The sequence below is a fragment of the Mobula birostris genome, chromosome 17 (assembly GCF_030028105.1).
Source record: "Mobula birostris isolate sMobBir1 chromosome 17, sMobBir1.hap1, whole genome shotgun sequence".
Classification (NCBI taxonomy): domain Eukaryota; kingdom Metazoa; phylum Chordata; class Chondrichthyes; order Myliobatiformes; family Myliobatidae; genus Mobula; species Mobula birostris.
This window is the reverse complement of record NC_092386.1, coordinates 26,421,175-26,439,765: the sequence shown is the minus strand read 5'-3', so window position 1 is coordinate 26,439,765 and position 18,591 is coordinate 26,421,175. Positions and strand designations below refer to the sequence as shown.

General features: G+C 40.1%; 1 protein-coding gene across 2 annotated transcripts in view; it reads right to left on the bottom strand.

Moving 5' to 3' along the window:
* The window catches only part of LOC140211573 (AP-3 complex subunit sigma-1), a 97,143-nt gene that overhangs the window by 9,669 nt on the left and 68,883 nt on the right, over positions 1 to 18,591 (bottom strand). For both annotated transcript variants that reach the window (XM_072281416.1, XM_072281415.1), the window contains one exon: positions 11,983 to 12,090. In XM_072281416.1, coding sequence (XP_072137517.1) covers positions 11,983 to 12,090 — 108 coding nt within the window. The remainder of the gene's footprint in view (positions 1 to 11,982; positions 12,091 to 18,591) is intronic.

The window sequence follows — 18,591 nt, the reverse complement described above, 5'->3', positions numbered from 1 at the left end:
CAGGCTCTGACCTACCCTTGTAGCTGCAATGTTTATCTGACTAGTCCAGTTGAATTTACTATCAATTGTCTATGACATGGAAAATAGGATTAATGCCAATGAATGTCAAAGGCAGGCACATGAAAATTGGACCAACAAGTTCCCCCAAAGTCACACATCAGCTGGATTTGGGAATATAATCAACATGCTTTCACCGTCACTAATTCTGAATGCTGGAGGTCTCTAACCAACAAGCACTGTGGGAGTAATTTCAACAGAAGAACTGCAATGCTGTGTTAAGTCAACAGCACAACATGATCTTCTTCAGGGCAATTAGGGATCGCCAATAAATTCTGGCTTTACCTGTGCTGCCAATAGATGGAAAAAAATTATTAATAAAAATAAGGTTCTTAAGGTCTTGTACTTGGCTTTGAAATTTGAGCTGCAAGCCAAGCTTAATTATATGTACTGGAACTATATGTAATTGTTTTCACTATTATTAAGTCAAAATATAATGTTACTTTCAATGCTCAATATTATTAGATATTATAGAGTCATACAACATGGAAACAAGCTCTTATGCCCATTGTGTTTATGCTCACCATCAAGTATGCATCTAAACTGATCTCATTAACCAGAACTTGTCTGAATAGTTAAAGTGCTGTGAGAGTATCTGCCTCTATTACCCCCATCAGGCAAAATTTCAACTTGTTCTTTGGGTCTGGTAAAAACTTACTCAAATCCCCTCTAAATTGTCTACCTCTTACCTGCCCCTGTACTCTTCTGAGTTGAAAGGATTGGAGTTAGGATGCTATGATTCACCATAACCTGTTATATTTAATTCATAATGCAGCAGGGCAAACACAAAATGGGATTGAGAATGCTGTGGGAAAGGATGGGGCAGGAAATATTTGCTGGATAGGTGGGTGGCCAATTTGGGAGATGGTTATGGCTCCTTTCTGCTGGATCCTGTGTCCATGAACTTGTAGATCTTAACACCATTCCAAATTAATTTTTTTTAAATTTATTGAGATGAAACACAGAATAGACCTTTCCAGCCCATCAATCAACATTGCCCAGCAATTCCCCGATTTAATCCTGGCCTAATCACGTGACAATTTACAATGACCAGTTAACTTACCAACCAATGCGGCTATGGACTGTGGGAGGAAACAGAGCACCCAGAGGAACCCAGGCGGTCACAGGGAGAACGTACCAACTCCTTACAGGCAGCAGCGGGAATTCAATCCAGGTCGCCTGCACTGTAAAGCGTGTGTTAACCACTACACTACCATGCCTCTATAACGTCACCCCTCCCTATTCTACTTTGCTCCAAGGAAAGCAGTCCCAGCCTCTCCAATCTCATATAACTTTTGCCCCCCAGTCCCAGTCCCTTGTCAAACTTTTCTGTATCCTTCCAGCTGCGAAATACTGTCACCAATAAAAAGAAAGATGAATTTCAGGAGGTGTAGCTCCATATCTTCTGTGAGGGGGTAGGATGCACTGGTCTGAACTATCCAAAAATTCACCTATTTGGTGGGCTTCAAAATATCATGGTGTTACTGAGGGACAGAAGGAAGCTACTTAGTCCATCAAAGATGTGTTAACTGCCAGCTACAGAAATCTTACAAGCTCCATTTTCCTAAAGCCCAACGAAATATTTACAATCCCCTCTCAGAAGCCCTTGGTTGATTCCATCCTTTCCACCCCTACCATTAGAGTTCCTGATCATAACTGCTACCTGAGTTAAAAGGTTTTTCCAAAGTTCAAAGTAATCATCAAAGTATACATATGGATCCCCACATTACCCTGATACTTTCAGCCCAGGATTTTCAATCAGTGACCCCTGATCCTTGAAGCACTCATTAACAGGAACAGCTCCCTGTCTCTACCCTATCCAAACTAGTCATAATCTTGTACACCTTTATCAAATCCTCTCTAGACGATTTCTGCACCAAGTAGATTTGCCTTGTCCTGACTTGCCATCCACATTCAGAGGCCCATTTTTAAACTGAGACTCACTCCAGCCTCTAGGTGGCCACCCTCTACTGTTCCAGCCTTTTTTTTTACACGTTTACCTCAAATGGATTGCATTGATATGCCCACAGAGAAACATGTACAGTTGTATTGGAACACTCGCTTTGTGGAGTTTAACCTCCTGCATAATTACCTAGCACTTTTGAAATGGAGACAACTGAATTTTCTTTCCATTCATTGCTGGATGTGGTGCAGCTTAATGGACTAATTGTCAAAAGAAGCTGTAATATACTAACAGACAGCAATAGCACTGATAATGGGGCCCCATTGGACAGAAGCACAGGCAATAATGATTCTTTTTAATTCAGTTAAGTGAATGCTGTTAGCAAGGCCAACACTTAGTCTCCACCCCTCATTGAGATGATAGTGGTCTGCTGTATTCTACAATCACCGCAGTCCTTCTGGGATAGATGCCCCAACAGCAAGGTAGATTATCTTCCTCTACTTTGAGTACACAAGCCAGGGTTTTCCCACAGGCCATGGGGATGCTACACCTTTTCAACAAGGTTTTCAGAACTACCGTGAATCATTTCTCTCCAGTTGGTAATCTCTTACCGTGGAGGAACTCCAAATATCAATTTCAAGTAGTTGGTGTAGGGTATAGGAACAGCATTACCTGTTCATGAGGGCAATTGAATATAATCAAGGCCACGATGCTGACGGGAGTCGAGCTGAAAGATCTGATACTCATTCATTTATGCTGTTGGAAGATTTTGCAGAGATGCTGCTGGTAGCTCCTTGAACTGTACCAGCTTTAATGTGAGAATGTAGCAAGCGCGCATATGGATGACTAATTGCACATGCATCAGTTGGGCCTCCTATGAGTGGAAGGCTTTCTCCTTTGGCATGTGTTTTCACATTTTTCATCTCGGTAGGCCCGGTTTGTTGCTCCTGCACTATAAGTTGTCCCACATGTACCATGGCTAACATGACTCAGTAAAAATGTTTCATCCTACTCTGTTGTCATTCTTGCTGTGTATACGTAACACTCCTCATTTAGTACTTTTTAAAAAAAAATGAACATACTCCTACAAGAAAAGTGTTGTTATACAAATAGATCTTGAATTGCAGGTTCTTATCTTTCTGAAAGTGGCTGCATACGTTAATAGGATAGTAAAGAAACAGCAGCATTATTGCCTTTACTGAGACATGGAGTTCAAAAGTCACGAAAATTACATTATATCTTTATATTAAAAAAAATCTCTGATTAGGCCACATCTGGAGCACTGCATTCATTTCTGTTTGCCCCATCATAGGAAGGTTATTTGGGCTTTGGAGAGGGTGCAAAAGAGATTTACAAGGATGCCCCCTGTCTTCAAGGGCATGTCTTAACTTGGGTTGTTTACTGTGGACTGGTGGAGGGATGATAGGAGACCTGACAGAAGTTTATAAGGTTATAAATGACAACAGATGCAGGAGTAGGGCATTCAGCCCTTCGAGCCAGCACCGCCATTCACTGTGATCATGGCTGATCATCCACAATCAGTATCCAGTTCCTGCCTTATCCCCATATCCCTTGACTTCACTATCTTTAAGAGCTCTATCCATCTCTTTCTTGAAAGCATCCAGAGACTTGGCCTCCACAGCCTTCTGGGGCAGAGCATTCCATATATCCACCACTCTCCAGGTGAAAAAGTTTTTCCCCAACTCTGTTCTAAATGGCCTACCCCTAATTCTTGAACTGTGGCCTCTGGTTCTGGATTCACCCATCAGCGGGAACATGTTTCCTCCCTGCAGCGTGTCCAATCCCTTAATAATCTTATATGTTTCAATAAGATCCCCTCTCAGCCTTCTAAATTCCAGAGTATACAAACCCAGTCGCTCCAATCTTTCAACATATGACAGTCCCGCCATCCCGGGAATTAACCTTGTGAACCTACACTGCACTCCCTCAATAGCAAGAATGTCCTTCCTCAAATTTGGAGACCAAAACTGCACACAGTACTCCAGGTATGGTCTCACCAGGGCCCTGTACAGCTGCAGAAGGACCTCTTTGCTCTTATACTCAATTCCCCTTGTTATGAAGGCAAGCATGCCATTAGCTTTTTAGCTTTTGTGGCATAGATTAAAGCAGATAGCTAGCATCTTTTTCCCAGGATCAAAATGTCTAATACTAGAAGGCATGCATTTCAGGTGACAGGTGGTAAATTCAAAGGAGATGCGTGGAGCAAGTTTACTCCCCACATAAATATCGGCGGGGACACAGGATGCACTGCCAGTCGTGGTAGTGGTAGTAAATACAATAGGGTTGTTTAAGAGACTCTTAGATAGGCTTATGAATTAGGCATTTAATTACTAGATTAATTAGTCAGCACAACATTGAGAGTGGAAGGGCGTGTCCCCGTGCTGCATTGATCTATGTTTTAAATAATGGGTTGCATACCCCTTGATACAGCAAATTTGCCAAAATCAAAAGATAAAATTCCAGAAAATTACTGTGTATACCTCCCATTTGTTTAAGGAATACACAATGGACTTTGGACTTTGCTGATGTATCAGTTGATTTTTGCTTTCTCTTGAAATCTTTGGTTGTTATCAATGGATGATGGTCAGGACAAAAATATGGTAATTTCTCAGCAACACAACAACAAAATTCTAAGAAAACTCATTCAAGGTTTCTGCTAATGAGCATCCTCAACAAACTACATTCAGTTTTAGTCCCGGTTACTCACAAACATTAAAGGGTTACAATCCAAATATTAAACTCCTTTTCCTGAATAAATAGAGAATAATTACTTTTTAAAAACTTATATTTAAGAAATGAAAATTCAGAAGACGATGCATTCATTTTACAGCACGAGTAAAGCACAATTTTCTTTTAAAAGTTTGCATATATTTGATGCAACTTTGATAGACTGACAAAGTTTTGTTAGTTGTGACGGGGAAATAAACATTGTTGAACCATATGAAAAACAGATATTGAAACAATTAGCTCAAAGGCTCAGTTAAAATTTCTGTTTTGTAATCCATATAATTTAATTATATTGAAATGCAGGACTAACAGTTTATAAATGTATTAGCACACCACTTCTCTGTGTTTTGAATGCAATATATTTTCCATAGCCAAAGGTTTCCTACTCAATATCCCAATCTGCAAAAAGTCAATACTTGTTTAAATATGCAGGGTTCAATATACTTCAGAATAGGTTGCCCACTAGTGACACCAAGTGCCAGAATCAAAAATCAGCTCACTATAACATGAATTGCATAGGAAAAAGAACACTTCACACATCATTCCAATGACGTAGTTCAATTCCAACTTCAAAATGTCCCATCTTTCCCCAGTCCTTATAGCCAAGGTCAGTTTGCTGTACTCAATTATAAACAGAGAAAAACTCTGATAATTTAGCACTATCAGGATTTCAGTGGTGTTGGGTTTGCAGATTTTCTAGACAATTGTGTATTATTCCCATTAAAACACATTTAATTCACCTTTATCTGTTAAAATGGTGTTTTTATAATAATATAATAAAATGTTCCCATGAACCATGTAAAGGGAGTGTGGGAAACGGGGCCCCAGTGAGCCAGATGCCCAAACATCAAGATTAGAGAATAAATCAAATACTAGATTACTGGAGGCTGAGTCTAATAGCTATACAGATCTACAAGTAGATTGACACTATTTCTTCAGATTTTGGTTTTATACTTTAAAAAGATGGTAATAAATATGTAAAATTTAGTAAATAATCTAGATTGGTCACAGTACAGAGCTGTACAAGGAGCGGTTTGCTATTCTACATTAAGGACACTGACATAGAGCCTCACTGCATACAATGGATTCCAGTTAATTGGGACATATTGGAACTAGTACATTTTGGGCCATTTAAGCAGCTGCCCCAATTAGCCAAAGTTTCATGGAAATAGATAAAAGGCATAAAAAAAGTCAAACTACTGTTTACCTGAGTCATAAATTATGCACTTAAATGAAACAGAACAAACTGTATTAGTTTCTAATAGTTATTGACTGAGGAATTCATCCAGTGTACGCTGCTGTATTCTTCTAATTGACTGTAAATGAACAAAATCAGCACAGACACCGTGCAAATAATGGATAATCTTCATTTTCATTGTAACATTCAGGATGATTGTCAATACCTTCAAATTCTTTGTAGATTCTAACTTGTTAAAATCGTTTTATTTTCACTCTTGGCCGTTTCCGGCACCTCCAAGCCTGAATGCTTAAAACCACAGTGAGCAAAACAGTTCCGAATTGTCTGGCTGCATACTCCTTACCATCAATGACGAACTGTACTGCTTTTTGAATCACGCCTATTGGCTCAAATGGATAACAAGCACACGCAACCGACACTATTTAAAAACTGTTTGCTCTAAGCATGGTGTAGTATCTAACAGCAACACAACTGCACTAACTGACACGAGTTAGAAACTACTTGGCAAGTCTCCCGCTCCAAATAAACGAAGGTAATCCCAACTATTTTGTCAATTAGCTTTTGTTCTTTGTTTTGTTCCAAATAAGTGGCTGCCCCAGTTAACTGATGACCCAATTAACCAGATCCACTGTATTCAGTGAAATGATCTCAGACATGGAAAACTAAAGCTTGCAGGGGACAGAAAAAACACAAACTACTGTATATGCACTGAACCAAAACAAGAATACAGATCTGATGTCTGAAAATTTCAGTGAATGACATTGAACTATTTCTACTGTTTGATGAATAAGCAACAGGAGAGAGGCAATTTCATTATTCAAAGAGGATGGAAAACCACACAGTTAGAGATCATAGGAAAAAAGCCATGGTGATACAATTATTCCAGTTACTCTAAGAAAGAACCATACACACAAGGGCCTAAAAGTTCCCCTTCAGCTTTATAAAGGTTCTAAAGAAGTTCAGATTGTCATCTGGAACATTGCAAAATGCACTGTAGTACCACACCACACAAACCAAAAATTTATTTCCCACCATCCTGAAAGAAATATCTCAACATGCACATGGAAATTAGTTTCCCCTCAGTGCTACTAAACACATGGTTGCTATTTGCACCTGCATATTGTGCAATTTTCTTAAATTTCGTTCTATTGATTTCAAAGTGGTTGACCCTTAGGTGCTCTTCGAAATAGCCTAATAACTGCAAGGTAAATGGGCAATAATTACTGGTCCTGTCAACAGCACCTAGAACCCAAAAAAAGAATCAAGGGTAGAGATAGGGTAAATGCAAGCGGGCTTTTTCCATTGAAGTTCAGTGAGGCTACAACTAGAGGTCATGGGTTAAGGGTGAAAGGTGAAATGTTTTAAGGAAACATGAGGGGCAAGTACCTAACTCAGAGGTGGTGCAAGTATGGAACGAGGTGCCAGTGCAAGTGGTGAATGCAATTTCCATTCCAACGTTTAAGAGAAGTTTGGATAGATACATGGATGGGAGGGCTATGTCCAGAAACAAGTTGATGGGACTAGGCAGTTTAAATGGTTCGGCATGGACCAGATGTACCGAAGAACCTGTTTCAATGCTATAGTTATGACTTCAGCTAGTGCCAGAAGATAGATTTCATCCTCAGTACTCAATCTACATCATTGGCAGACTTTTCCATCCTGTTAGCCCTGTGCAAAACGTAATAGCTCTTTGATCACAAAGTAGCAAAGAAGTCTGAAGTTATATTTTCAGATTGAAGGGACTGAAAAAGAGTGCCAATTATTGCCTGCCACATTTCTTCATGAAAACTCTATACTTAAAGGCTTCACGCTGAGTACTCAGTGCTCAAGCACAGGAGTTCCATTTCTAGTACAAACAAAAGAAAATCTGCAGATGCTGGAAATCGGAGCAACACACACAAAATGCTGGAGGAACTCAGCAGGCCGGGCAGCAACTATGGAAAAAAGTACAGTCAATGCTTCATGCCAAAACCCTTCAGGAGGACTGGAGAAAAAAAGCTGAGGAGTAGATTTAGAAGGTGTGGAGGGGAGAGAGAAACACCAGGTGATAGGTGAAACCTGGAGGGGGAAGGATGAAGTAGAGAGCTGGAAAGTTAATTGGTGAAAGAGACAGAAGGCCATGGAAGAAATAAAAAGTGGGAGAAGCACCAGAGGGAGTCGATGGGCAGGCAAGGAGATAAGGTGGGAGAGGGAAAAGGGGATGGGAAATGGTGAAGGGAGAGGGGGTGAGGGCATTTGCGGAAGTTGGAGGCTACTCAAACAGAACATAAGGTGTTGTTCCTCCAACCTAAGTGTGGCCTCATTATGGCAGTGAAATGGAATGGGAAATGGAATTAAAATGGGTGGCCCCTGGGAGATCCTGCTAGTTCTGGCAGACGGAGCGTAGATGCTCAGTAAAGCGGTCTGCCAATCTACATCGGGTCTCATCACTGTTTAGGGCTCTGAATGTTAGTGAGGGAGGGGGTGTAGGGGCAGGTACAGCACTTGTTCCGTTTGCAAAGATAGCTGCCAGGAAGGAGATCAGTCGGGAGGGACAACTAAACAAGGGAATCACATAGGAAGTGATCCCTGCAGAAAGCAAAAAGTGAGGGGGGGTGGAGGAAAGATGTGCTTGGTGGTGGGATCCTGTTGGAGGTAGTGGAAGCTTCGTAGAAATTTTGTGGTGGGTGGCAGATGAGGACAAGAGAAACCTCTCCCTGGTAGGGTGGTAGGAGGATGGGGTAAGAGCAGATGTGCATGAAATGTGCATGAAAGTTGAGGATAGTGTTGATGGTGGAGGAAGGGAAGACCCTTTCTTTGAAAAAGGAGGACATCTCCTTTATCCTAAAATGAAAAGCCTTATCCTGAGAGCAGATGCAGCGGAGACGGAGTAATTGAGAAAAGGGAACGGCATTTTTACAAGTAGCAGGGTGGAATGAGGTGTAGTCAAGGTAGCTGTGAGAATCCGTGGGTTTGTAATAGATGTCAGTGGATAAGCTGTCTCTGGAGACAGAGATAGTGAGATTGAGAAAGGGAAGGGAGTTGTCAGATATGGACCAGGTGAATTTGAGGGCAGAGTGGAAGTTGTAGGCAAAGTGGATGAAGTTGACGAATTCAGCATAGGTTCAGGAAGCTGCACCAATGCAGTTGTTGATGTAGCGTAGGAAAAGTGCGGGATGGTCACCAGTGTAGGCTTGGAACGTTGACCATTCTACGTAGCCGAAAAACAGTCAGGACCCATGTGAGTGCCCACGGCTAGAAATCCAGAGTAACACACAAAATGCTGCAGGACCTCAGCAGGTGTCAGGCAGCAACTATGGAAAGGAATAAAGAGTCAACATTTCCGGCGCAGTCTTGATGAAAGTTCTCAGCCCGAAACGACAACACTTTATTCTTTCCCAAGATAATGGTCCCTACCCATCAAACACCACCTTCCTTACCTGCTCAACAACTTTAGCATTTCAGATGTCCAAGGGACCTGACTAGAATGTTTTGCAACAAATATTTCAATCTAATTTGTGACTATTAGGGCCGTTGACTAGAAGCTTTGTCAAAGTGATAGATTTTAAGGAACATCTTAAAGAAAGAGAGACAAGCAGGGTAGAAAGGCTTATGATGAGTATTTCAGACACACAATCCTTCATTGCTGAAAATGCATCTGGCAATATTGGAGCAATTAAAGTGCAGGATGATCAAAGGAATTAATTGGAGGAGCACACTTTTTTTAAAAAAAGGATGGGAGTCTAAGAGATTATTGATGGGCAAGGTTCCAGAATATTTTGAAAAGAAGGATATGAATTTTAAAAGGGAAGTCAATGCTGATTATCAAGTGGAAAGGTGTGGGTATCTTTCTCCCTCATGTTTATCTAGCTTCCATTTAAGAGGATACATGTACAGTAAATCATTTCAACTACTCCACATTTTAATTAGTTACTGTGACAAGATACGTTCTTCTAATTTCTTTATTAGATTTACCAGTAGCTAGACACTTTGTTTTAGATTTACTACAAATGATCTATAGTGCACCAAGAATTTTAGTCAGATCACCTCTCAGCCTCTCTTTAGAAAAGAGCCTTAGCTGGTGCTATTGGAATACTGATCAATGAACAGTCATGTTATTAAAACAGAGATTTTGCTCTGGTGTAGAATAACTTGCCCATCATTAACTAAAGCAAATAAATTTAAATATCCTAGGAAATAACGAACAGTTTTAGCTCTGGCAATCTGACATTCTTTCACAACTTGGTACCATCAATGGTTATATGATAGACCACCACAGATGTCTCCTGTTAACCAAATGAGACAGTATTGAAGCTCCAATTCACCAATCAAAGCAGCAGAAAAATTACAACTTGATACGAAATTAATGTCAAACCTCTTCATTATTTTGAGAGCTGAAGGTTGCAGTAAAACCACAAGGAAAGAAAGCATGTAGATTTTGTTATCAACACCTTGGTTGGTAATCCTGCGAGTTTGACTTTGCATTGCTTACAAAACCATACATTTTTTCAACAATTTTTAATTGTTCAAACAACAGAAAGTTTAAATCTACCCCATCTGTACTGTGAGAAATTTGTAAAACCACTGGATTAGACAGGAATACTGGCAATATTTGAATAGTATAAATTGACTATAAAAGTGGAGAGAGTTTGAAAGACTATTAGTTTAACTATAATTGTTTTTTGGAGTGTCTGGCATCGTAGATTCAAAGCAACATTACAAAAGGATGCTTTATCATACCTATCTGATCACTTAGCACACCACCATCCCTACCACCCACAACATTATTTCCTGGCTTGAACTGTATTCTCTTATAAACCAAAAATCTCTAGCTAATACCTTAGCAACTCATTGCTTTAAAGAACCCAAAGATTTGAACTCCACAGAGAGAAATTCCTCTGAAAGCTATCTAATTTCATGAGAAAAGAGGAATATTCCTTTTGAAACCATTGACCATTCCCATTTCAACCAACCTCGTGGGCAACAAATTCCAGATTAGCTTCAATGAATAACAAAGTTCTTCTTGTGGTCTACCCCCCACTTCATACTTTAAGTCTGTGTTCCCTGGGCTATGTGCAATCAGCTAATGTCAAATAGGTTTTCTTTGTTACCTTTATCTCTTACACCTCTATCAAATCTCCCCATCAGCCCCCTTTCCTCTGAAGAGAGTAAGCCCAGGTTCACCAACTTCAAATCCAATTTTTTTTGGTATTGCAATTTAGCTACATTTATATGGGAGAAAATGGCTTAGAAATTGGAAAAAGAATGCCATATTTCACTCAGCCCGCTGTAATTTTGAGTTAGCAGGGGAAAATAGGAAAAACACCTTTTGAAATAAATATTGAAACTAGTTAGCAATATACTGTTCTATCAACATCATGTCTCCATCAAAATTCAAGCAACCCATATTGAAATTTAAGAAATGGAATTATTTGTGGAAAGAAGGATATATACCTACGGTAAAAATGAGTTACTACAAAATCTTCACAATGGAGTATAAGACTTGGCAATGAACATTAAGAGGCTACTAGATTACAGTATGCGAAAAAATGCAATCAATCATACAAGTGGAGATGTTAAAACACACACACACACAGACTTTTGGCAAGGGTTGCTGAATAATGGTTCAAACTAATGACATAGCTGAATTTTTAATTATAACACTGCTTGACACCAAATAATAGGCACAATATGCAGGTCAAATGAGATGTTTTTAATGTGAGAGTATTAAGTATTATACACATAGTTTTTAAGAAAGCATCACATTAAATCTATGGATTTATAATTGTTCACTTGGAAGAGTTTAAATAGTTCAGGTTAATGCACATGCAAATTCTTTCATGCCAATCTCAGCAAAACTTGCTCATCTAAAATTCCATCACTGATAGTTGTGGACATGGCAGAAGGATTGTTAAGCTTATCAAAGGCTATTATAAAGCATCAAGCTACCCAAATTATTTGCTAATAGCTTTCCTTAGCATTGCAAGCAAGTTAGCTGCTGCTATTAAATAAAATATGATAGAAGGCACAGGAAGCATACAGAATCCATAATCATGCAAGTTAAAATGGTATTTCCAACAAGGTGTATAATTCCTACCTCAGATTTTTCCATTTTGGTCTGAGCATCAATCTGAGTAACAATTTCATTCATATTGGTCTCCAAAACCATTCCTCCCATTACCATTTCGGCCAAAATATTGTGAACCTTGAAAATAAAGAAAAATCACTTAATACAGATAACTTTTAAAAAAAACCCATTGGCAAGTTCAAGAACTAGGGAGTATTTCAGCTTATTGCTTCCAAGAAATAATGTAACAGAAAGCACAATGCATAAACCCTAACCAAGAATACATCATTTTAAAATTTTTTAAATAAGGTATGAAGCTTCGTGAGATATGGCCCAAAGGTTTGCACCACTATGAATTGGTAATTTATTTCTCTTTCAGAAACCAATGGTTATTTAATATGAACAACCATTTGGTATTATTTCCTCTACAGCTCATTTGAATTTCTGCCTAAACAATCTAATCTTCCTAACAAACTAGCATATACAGATGTTTGCGGAACTTGCACAAACACTATTCCACATTATGCACAATTAAGCCATGGAGAACTCTACCAAAATAGGGCCAAGAAGATAGTATCACATCAAGAGAGGAATGTATTGGAAGCAAATCTAATGAAAGTACTCATCCATACTGATATATTCTCTCAGCAAATGCCAAATAGCCAAGTTTACAAGTATTTTTCGCTATTCAGCAAAACAGAGCATGGCTCCTCCAATTAAATAATATAAAGTGAATAAACTTTATTAGTTCTGTATAAAGTGAAAGAAACCGATCCCTTTCCTCAAAATCAGTATTGTAAAGAGCATCTTTTCATAGTCATACTTTATTGATCCCGAGGGAAATTGTTCTTTGTTACAGTTGCACCATAAATAATAAATAGTAATAGAACCATAAATAGTAATACATAAATTATGCCAATAAATTATGAAATAAATCCAGGACCAGCCCATTGGCTCAGGGTGTCTGACCCTCCAAGGGAGGAGTTGTAAAGGTTGATAGCCACAGGCAGGAATGACTTCCTATGACGCTCTGTGTTGCATCTCGGTGGAATGAGTCTCTGGCTGAATGTACTCCTGTGCCCACCCAGTACATTATGTAGTGGATGGGAGACATTGTCCAAGATGGCATGCAACTTAGACACCATCCTCTTTTCAGACACCACCGTGAGAGAGCCCAGTTCCATCCCCACAACATCACTGGATATGGGTGGTAGGGTGGAGATGCGTCTTTACCAAAGGTGCAACACCTTCTTGGCCTTTCCAGTCAGGGTCACATGAAGCCACAGGAGCACATGGTGGATGGTCATATGAGCAGTTGGTATACATCATGTCCTGGTTATGCCCACACTGATGCCAGGTAGTCAATCTCTTAACAGTATTGATAACGGCTAGGATCTCCCAGAAGACACTGCCCAGAAGAAGGTAATGGCAAACCACTTCTGTAGACCATGATTGTCCACGTTATACATCATGGCACATAATGAACAAACGATCTTTTGACATAATACCTAAATGTACTGTAATGCTGTAAATATTAGAACTATGTTGACACTGATTTGGCAGAAAAAACATAGATTCATGATTATTTATTGCCATTCTTCAGTACATTAGTGTAATGGAGAACAAAATGATATTACTCCAGATCCAATGCAGTACTGAAAAAAAACACATTAGGCATAAAGAACACAATAAAATTTAAAAAACAAACATGTTCAAAATATGATTTTAATGCTTTGGAAATGGCACTTAACTCAGTTATGAAAAACTCTGGATATCAATGTACTAACAGGCTGCAGCAAATCGTCAGAGACTACTGATAAAATCTAAGCAATGCAATTAGAAAAGTGATATTGCACTGTACCACAAAATGCAATGAAAAATACTGGATATGGATGATCTTTATGTGCATGCATTTCAAAGTGGCAGAGGTTTAGAAATAAAGATGAATTCAAGACAATTCATACTATAAGAGAAAACACCTACACTTGATACATTTGTATAATGTGGTGTAAAATTAGAATCACAGAGTAATACAGCACGGATACAAAGCCTTTGGCCCAAGGACCCCATGCATCCATAGTGCCCACCCAGCTAGTCCCTTTCTTCTGCATTTAGCCCATAGCCCTCTAAAACCCACCTTTCAATGTATCTATCCAAGTGCTTCTTAAATAATACTAATGTAGCTGCCTCAACCACATCTATTGGCAGCTCTTCCACATGTGTTCCCTGTGTTAAAAAGTTGCCCCTCAGGTCCCTTTTAAATCTTTCCCCTCTCACCCTAAATCTTTTTCTTTTTCAATATTTTTATTGATTTCTTGCATAAAAGAATACAGAGTACAGTAGGATATATAATGTATATCGATTACAATATATTGGAATCACAAATATAGTCTCATTTCCCCATATCCATTAAATTTAAACATAATACTGAAAAGAGATAATTTTTTTTTAGACAAAAACATCTAAACCCACTACCAGAAAAAAACAGCTGTTTGGTTAAAAAAAAGAAAAGAAAAAATCCGTATCATATAATAAAACATATTGTTAGCCAACATATGTGCTTAATAGCAAATCGAAGATTTTGAAAATAATTCAAAAAAGGTCCCCACAATGTTAAAAAATCTTGTCTAGGTTCAGAAATTGAACAGCGAATCTTCTCTAAATTTAAGCACAACATAACATCATTTAACCAATGAGTATGAGTAGGCGGAGTGGCAACCTTCCACTTAACCAACAATGCTCTCCTGGCTGTAAGAGAAATAAAAGGCCAAAATATGCAAATCATGTGACTCCAAAATAATATAATTTCCTCCAACGATACGAAATAAGGCAGTCAAAGGATTAGGTTTAAAATTTACTTTAAATAGCACCGAAAAAGTTTGGAATACTTCCTTCCAGTATTTTTCAAGACCTGGACAAGTCCAAAACAAATGAATAAGTGAAGCTTCTCCATTGTTACATCTATCACAATAGGGAACACTCACAACATGCTGGAGGAACTCAGCAGGTCGAGCAGCATCCGTGGAAAAGATCGGTCAATGTTTCGGGCCGGAACCCTTCGTCAGGAACCCGAAAAAGGGTTCCGGCCCGAAACGTTAACTGACCGATTCCACAGATGCTGCCCGACCTGCTGAGTTTTTCCAGCGTGTTGTGAGTGTTGCTTTGACCCCAGCATCTGCAGAGCATTTTGTGTCTACAGTACAGGTGACTTAGGTTCAATTCCCTCTGCTCCTGTATGGGATTTGTACATTATCCCCAAAACCACGTGGATTTCCTCCAGGTGCTCCAGTTTCCTCTCACAGTCCAAGGACGTACCGGTAGTAGGTTAATGGGTCATTGAAAATTGTCCAGTGATTAAGCTAGGATTAAACTGGGGGCGATTGCTGTGCAGCGAGGCTCAAAGGGCCTATTCCGTGCTGCATCTTAATAAGTAAATATGGAGAAAAGACTGTTACCAACCACTTTGTCCCTGCCTCTCTAAAATTTCTATAAGGTCACTCCTCATTCTTCTACGTTTCAGGGAATAAAGACCTCGCCTGACAAGCCTCTCCCCATAACACTATGATTAAGTGAACCCCGGAGTCATGAAACAGAAAATTCTGAATCTGAAATGTAGAAGTAAAATAGAGGTCTATTAAGCACTGAAGGCTCACTCCAATGAACAATCTGCAATGACTTTCAGAACTGCATTTCATTAAACCATGGAAGTTATAGATAAAGCCAAGGACAAATCCCACTAGGATTTGGAATAAAACCCTGCCTGAATCCACAGGGAGATGAATTGATCTTTGCAGTCAACCTCAATGCCAGGGTTGGAAAAGATGTATGGCATTATTAGGAAATTACTTCCAGAGAAGTCTTGACAAAATATTTGCAGTACAATCTTGTAATTCTTTATACTCTGTTTCACCTAAGAGAAGAGCGTAAGACCTGATAGCAACAACCCCAGTCCAGCCACTGATACCAGTTAGAAACATAGAAATCTACAGCACATTACAGGCCCTTCAGCTCACAATGTTGTGCCAACCATGTAACCTAATCAATCAGCTTCCTAGAATTTCCCTACTGCGTAGCCCTCTGTTTTTCTAAGCTCCATATACCTACCTAAGAGTCCCTTAAAAAGACCCTATAGTACGCACCTATCACTCTGTGGGTGAAAACTTGCCTCTGACATCCCCCTTGTACCTACTTCTGAGCACCTTAAAACTAGGTCACCTCGTGTTAGCCATTTCAGCCCTGGGAAAAAGCCTCTGGTTATCCACACGATCAATACATCTCCTCATCTTATATAACTCTATCATCCTCCATCGCTCCAAGGAGAAAAGGCCAAGTTCACTCAACCTATTCTCATAAGGCATGCTCTCCAATCCAGGCAACATCCTTGTAAATCTCCTCTGCACTCTTTCTATAGTATCCATATCCTTCCTGTAATGAGGTGACCAGATCTGAACACCATACTTCCTGGGGTCTGACCAGGGTCTTATATACCTGTAACATTACCTCACGGCTCTTGAATTCAATCCCATGGTTGATGAATGCCAACACACCATATGCCTTCATAACAACACTGTCAACCTGTGCAGCAGCTTTGAGTGTTAGATTACGTGATCATCCAAGCAAGTACTACTACTACAACGTCGACTCAGGCCTAGGGGGCCGGTGTCAGGCACGATGACGGACTCTCCACTTCTCCCTCTCCCTCATCAGTGTGTTCAGTTCATCTACATTAGCCACACCGCTGTCTTCTAGGAGCGTGTTGACCATAGTCTTAGGAGGGCACCCAGGGTTCATCCTCCCGTGCTTGGGCTCCCATGTGATGACTAGGCTGGCAGGTAGCTCCGGGTGGCGTAGATAGTACCCCGCTAGTTGCAGTCTTCTCGCCTCAATTTTAGTGGTGAGCATCGGTAGGTCGTCATAGAGCTCAACGTTTGTCATATGCTGTTGCCAACACACGTCAAGAGTCATCCGGAGCATTCGTGTATAGCAACCATCCAGAGACTTTTGCATAGTCTTAGTGAGTGTCTACGTCTCACATCCATACGTGAGAATGGACTCTATGACTGTTATGAAGATCCTCTTTTTAAGCCCTCTGGTCGGGTCCGACTTCCAGATTTCCTTCATGTCATTCATAGTCCTCCACACCAGCGCCTTCTGTATCTTTATGTCCTTCTCCGAACTCATCATTCTTGACCAGAGGTACTTGTAGTCAAAGACTTTCTTAATGGTATCATTCTTTACGGTCCTGAGAGTACCTTCATTGCAGTTAAACGCCATGTATGCTGTCTTTTTAGCTTTTAGGTGAAGTCCAATTTTATTGCACTCAATTTCCACTTTTGTCAGTAGCTGCTGTGCTTCCTCCATCTGGTCAGTGAGCAGAACTACGTCATCTGCAAAACCGAGATCTGTGAGCATAACTGGTCTGACCCTTTTGGTTCATTCTGGTTTTGTGGTAAAACCAAGCTTGTCGTGATCTTTGGTAGCTTGATGCAGAGCGTAATCAAGGACGATTATAAAGATGTAGGGTGCCAGAGTGTCTCCTTGCAGCACACCAGCTAGGAGCTCGAACACTGCTGTTTCTCCGTCTGGTGATACAACTTTCGCCATGGTTTTGGTATAGCTGGACTCTATTGCTCTCAGTAGACAGTCTGACACTCCATAAGCTTTCAGGATCTTCAGCATTTAACCTCGGTGAATGGAGTCAAAAACTTTGCGAAAATTGATGTAAGCAAGCATGGCTGGTAGGTTGTTCTTCTTGACTTCCTCGATGATTCTACGGAGAGCAAGTATTTGCATTACTGCTGTGTGCTTCTGCCGAAAACCATTCTGATTGAATCTTAGTTTAGGGTCAATGGCAGTGCGAATCTTGCTGGGAAGAACCTGCTCGGAAGCCCTCCAACATTCACGAAAGAAGAAGAGGACATATCCACGATACTAATGCAAGTCGACATCGATGACGGCCCATTCACCATTGAGGAACTGAAGAAGGCCAAATATGCACTCAAACAGGGCAGGAGCGCTGGACCAGATGGGATACCACCAGATGTCCTGAAGAACTGCGACCTGGACGACATCTTGCTGGACATATGTAATACGGCACTGATGAAAGGCGACAAACCAGAACAGTGGTCACTCTCAAATATTATCCCAGTCCCCAAGTCTGGATCCCTCATGAAGACAGATAACTACCGTGCTATCAGCTTGACCTGCATCTTAGCAAAGCTATATAATCGGATGATCTTAAACAGGATTTGCACCACCATCGACCCTAAGCTAAGATTCAATCAGAATGGTTTTCCGCAGAAGCGCACAACAGTAATGCATCCAAGCAAGGAATGGGGAGATATGCCTTAACCATTACCCAGTCCATGATAAGTACCAATGACTGTTGAATTAACCACAATTATCCTCTCTCTTACTTCCATCAGCCTGACCCACAAATAACAGCAACCACAGAAACACTGCTGTAAGAAAATCAATACTTCAGGCTTTAAGGGCTTTGAAAGATAACTCACCTCACATAAAACCTCACAGACAACCTAACAACTCCAAACCAATGGAAGCCAGTACTTGTAATGTCCTTATCTCCACAGTCATTAATATCCATGAAGATGTACTTGTCTTCAGGATTGATTTGATGAG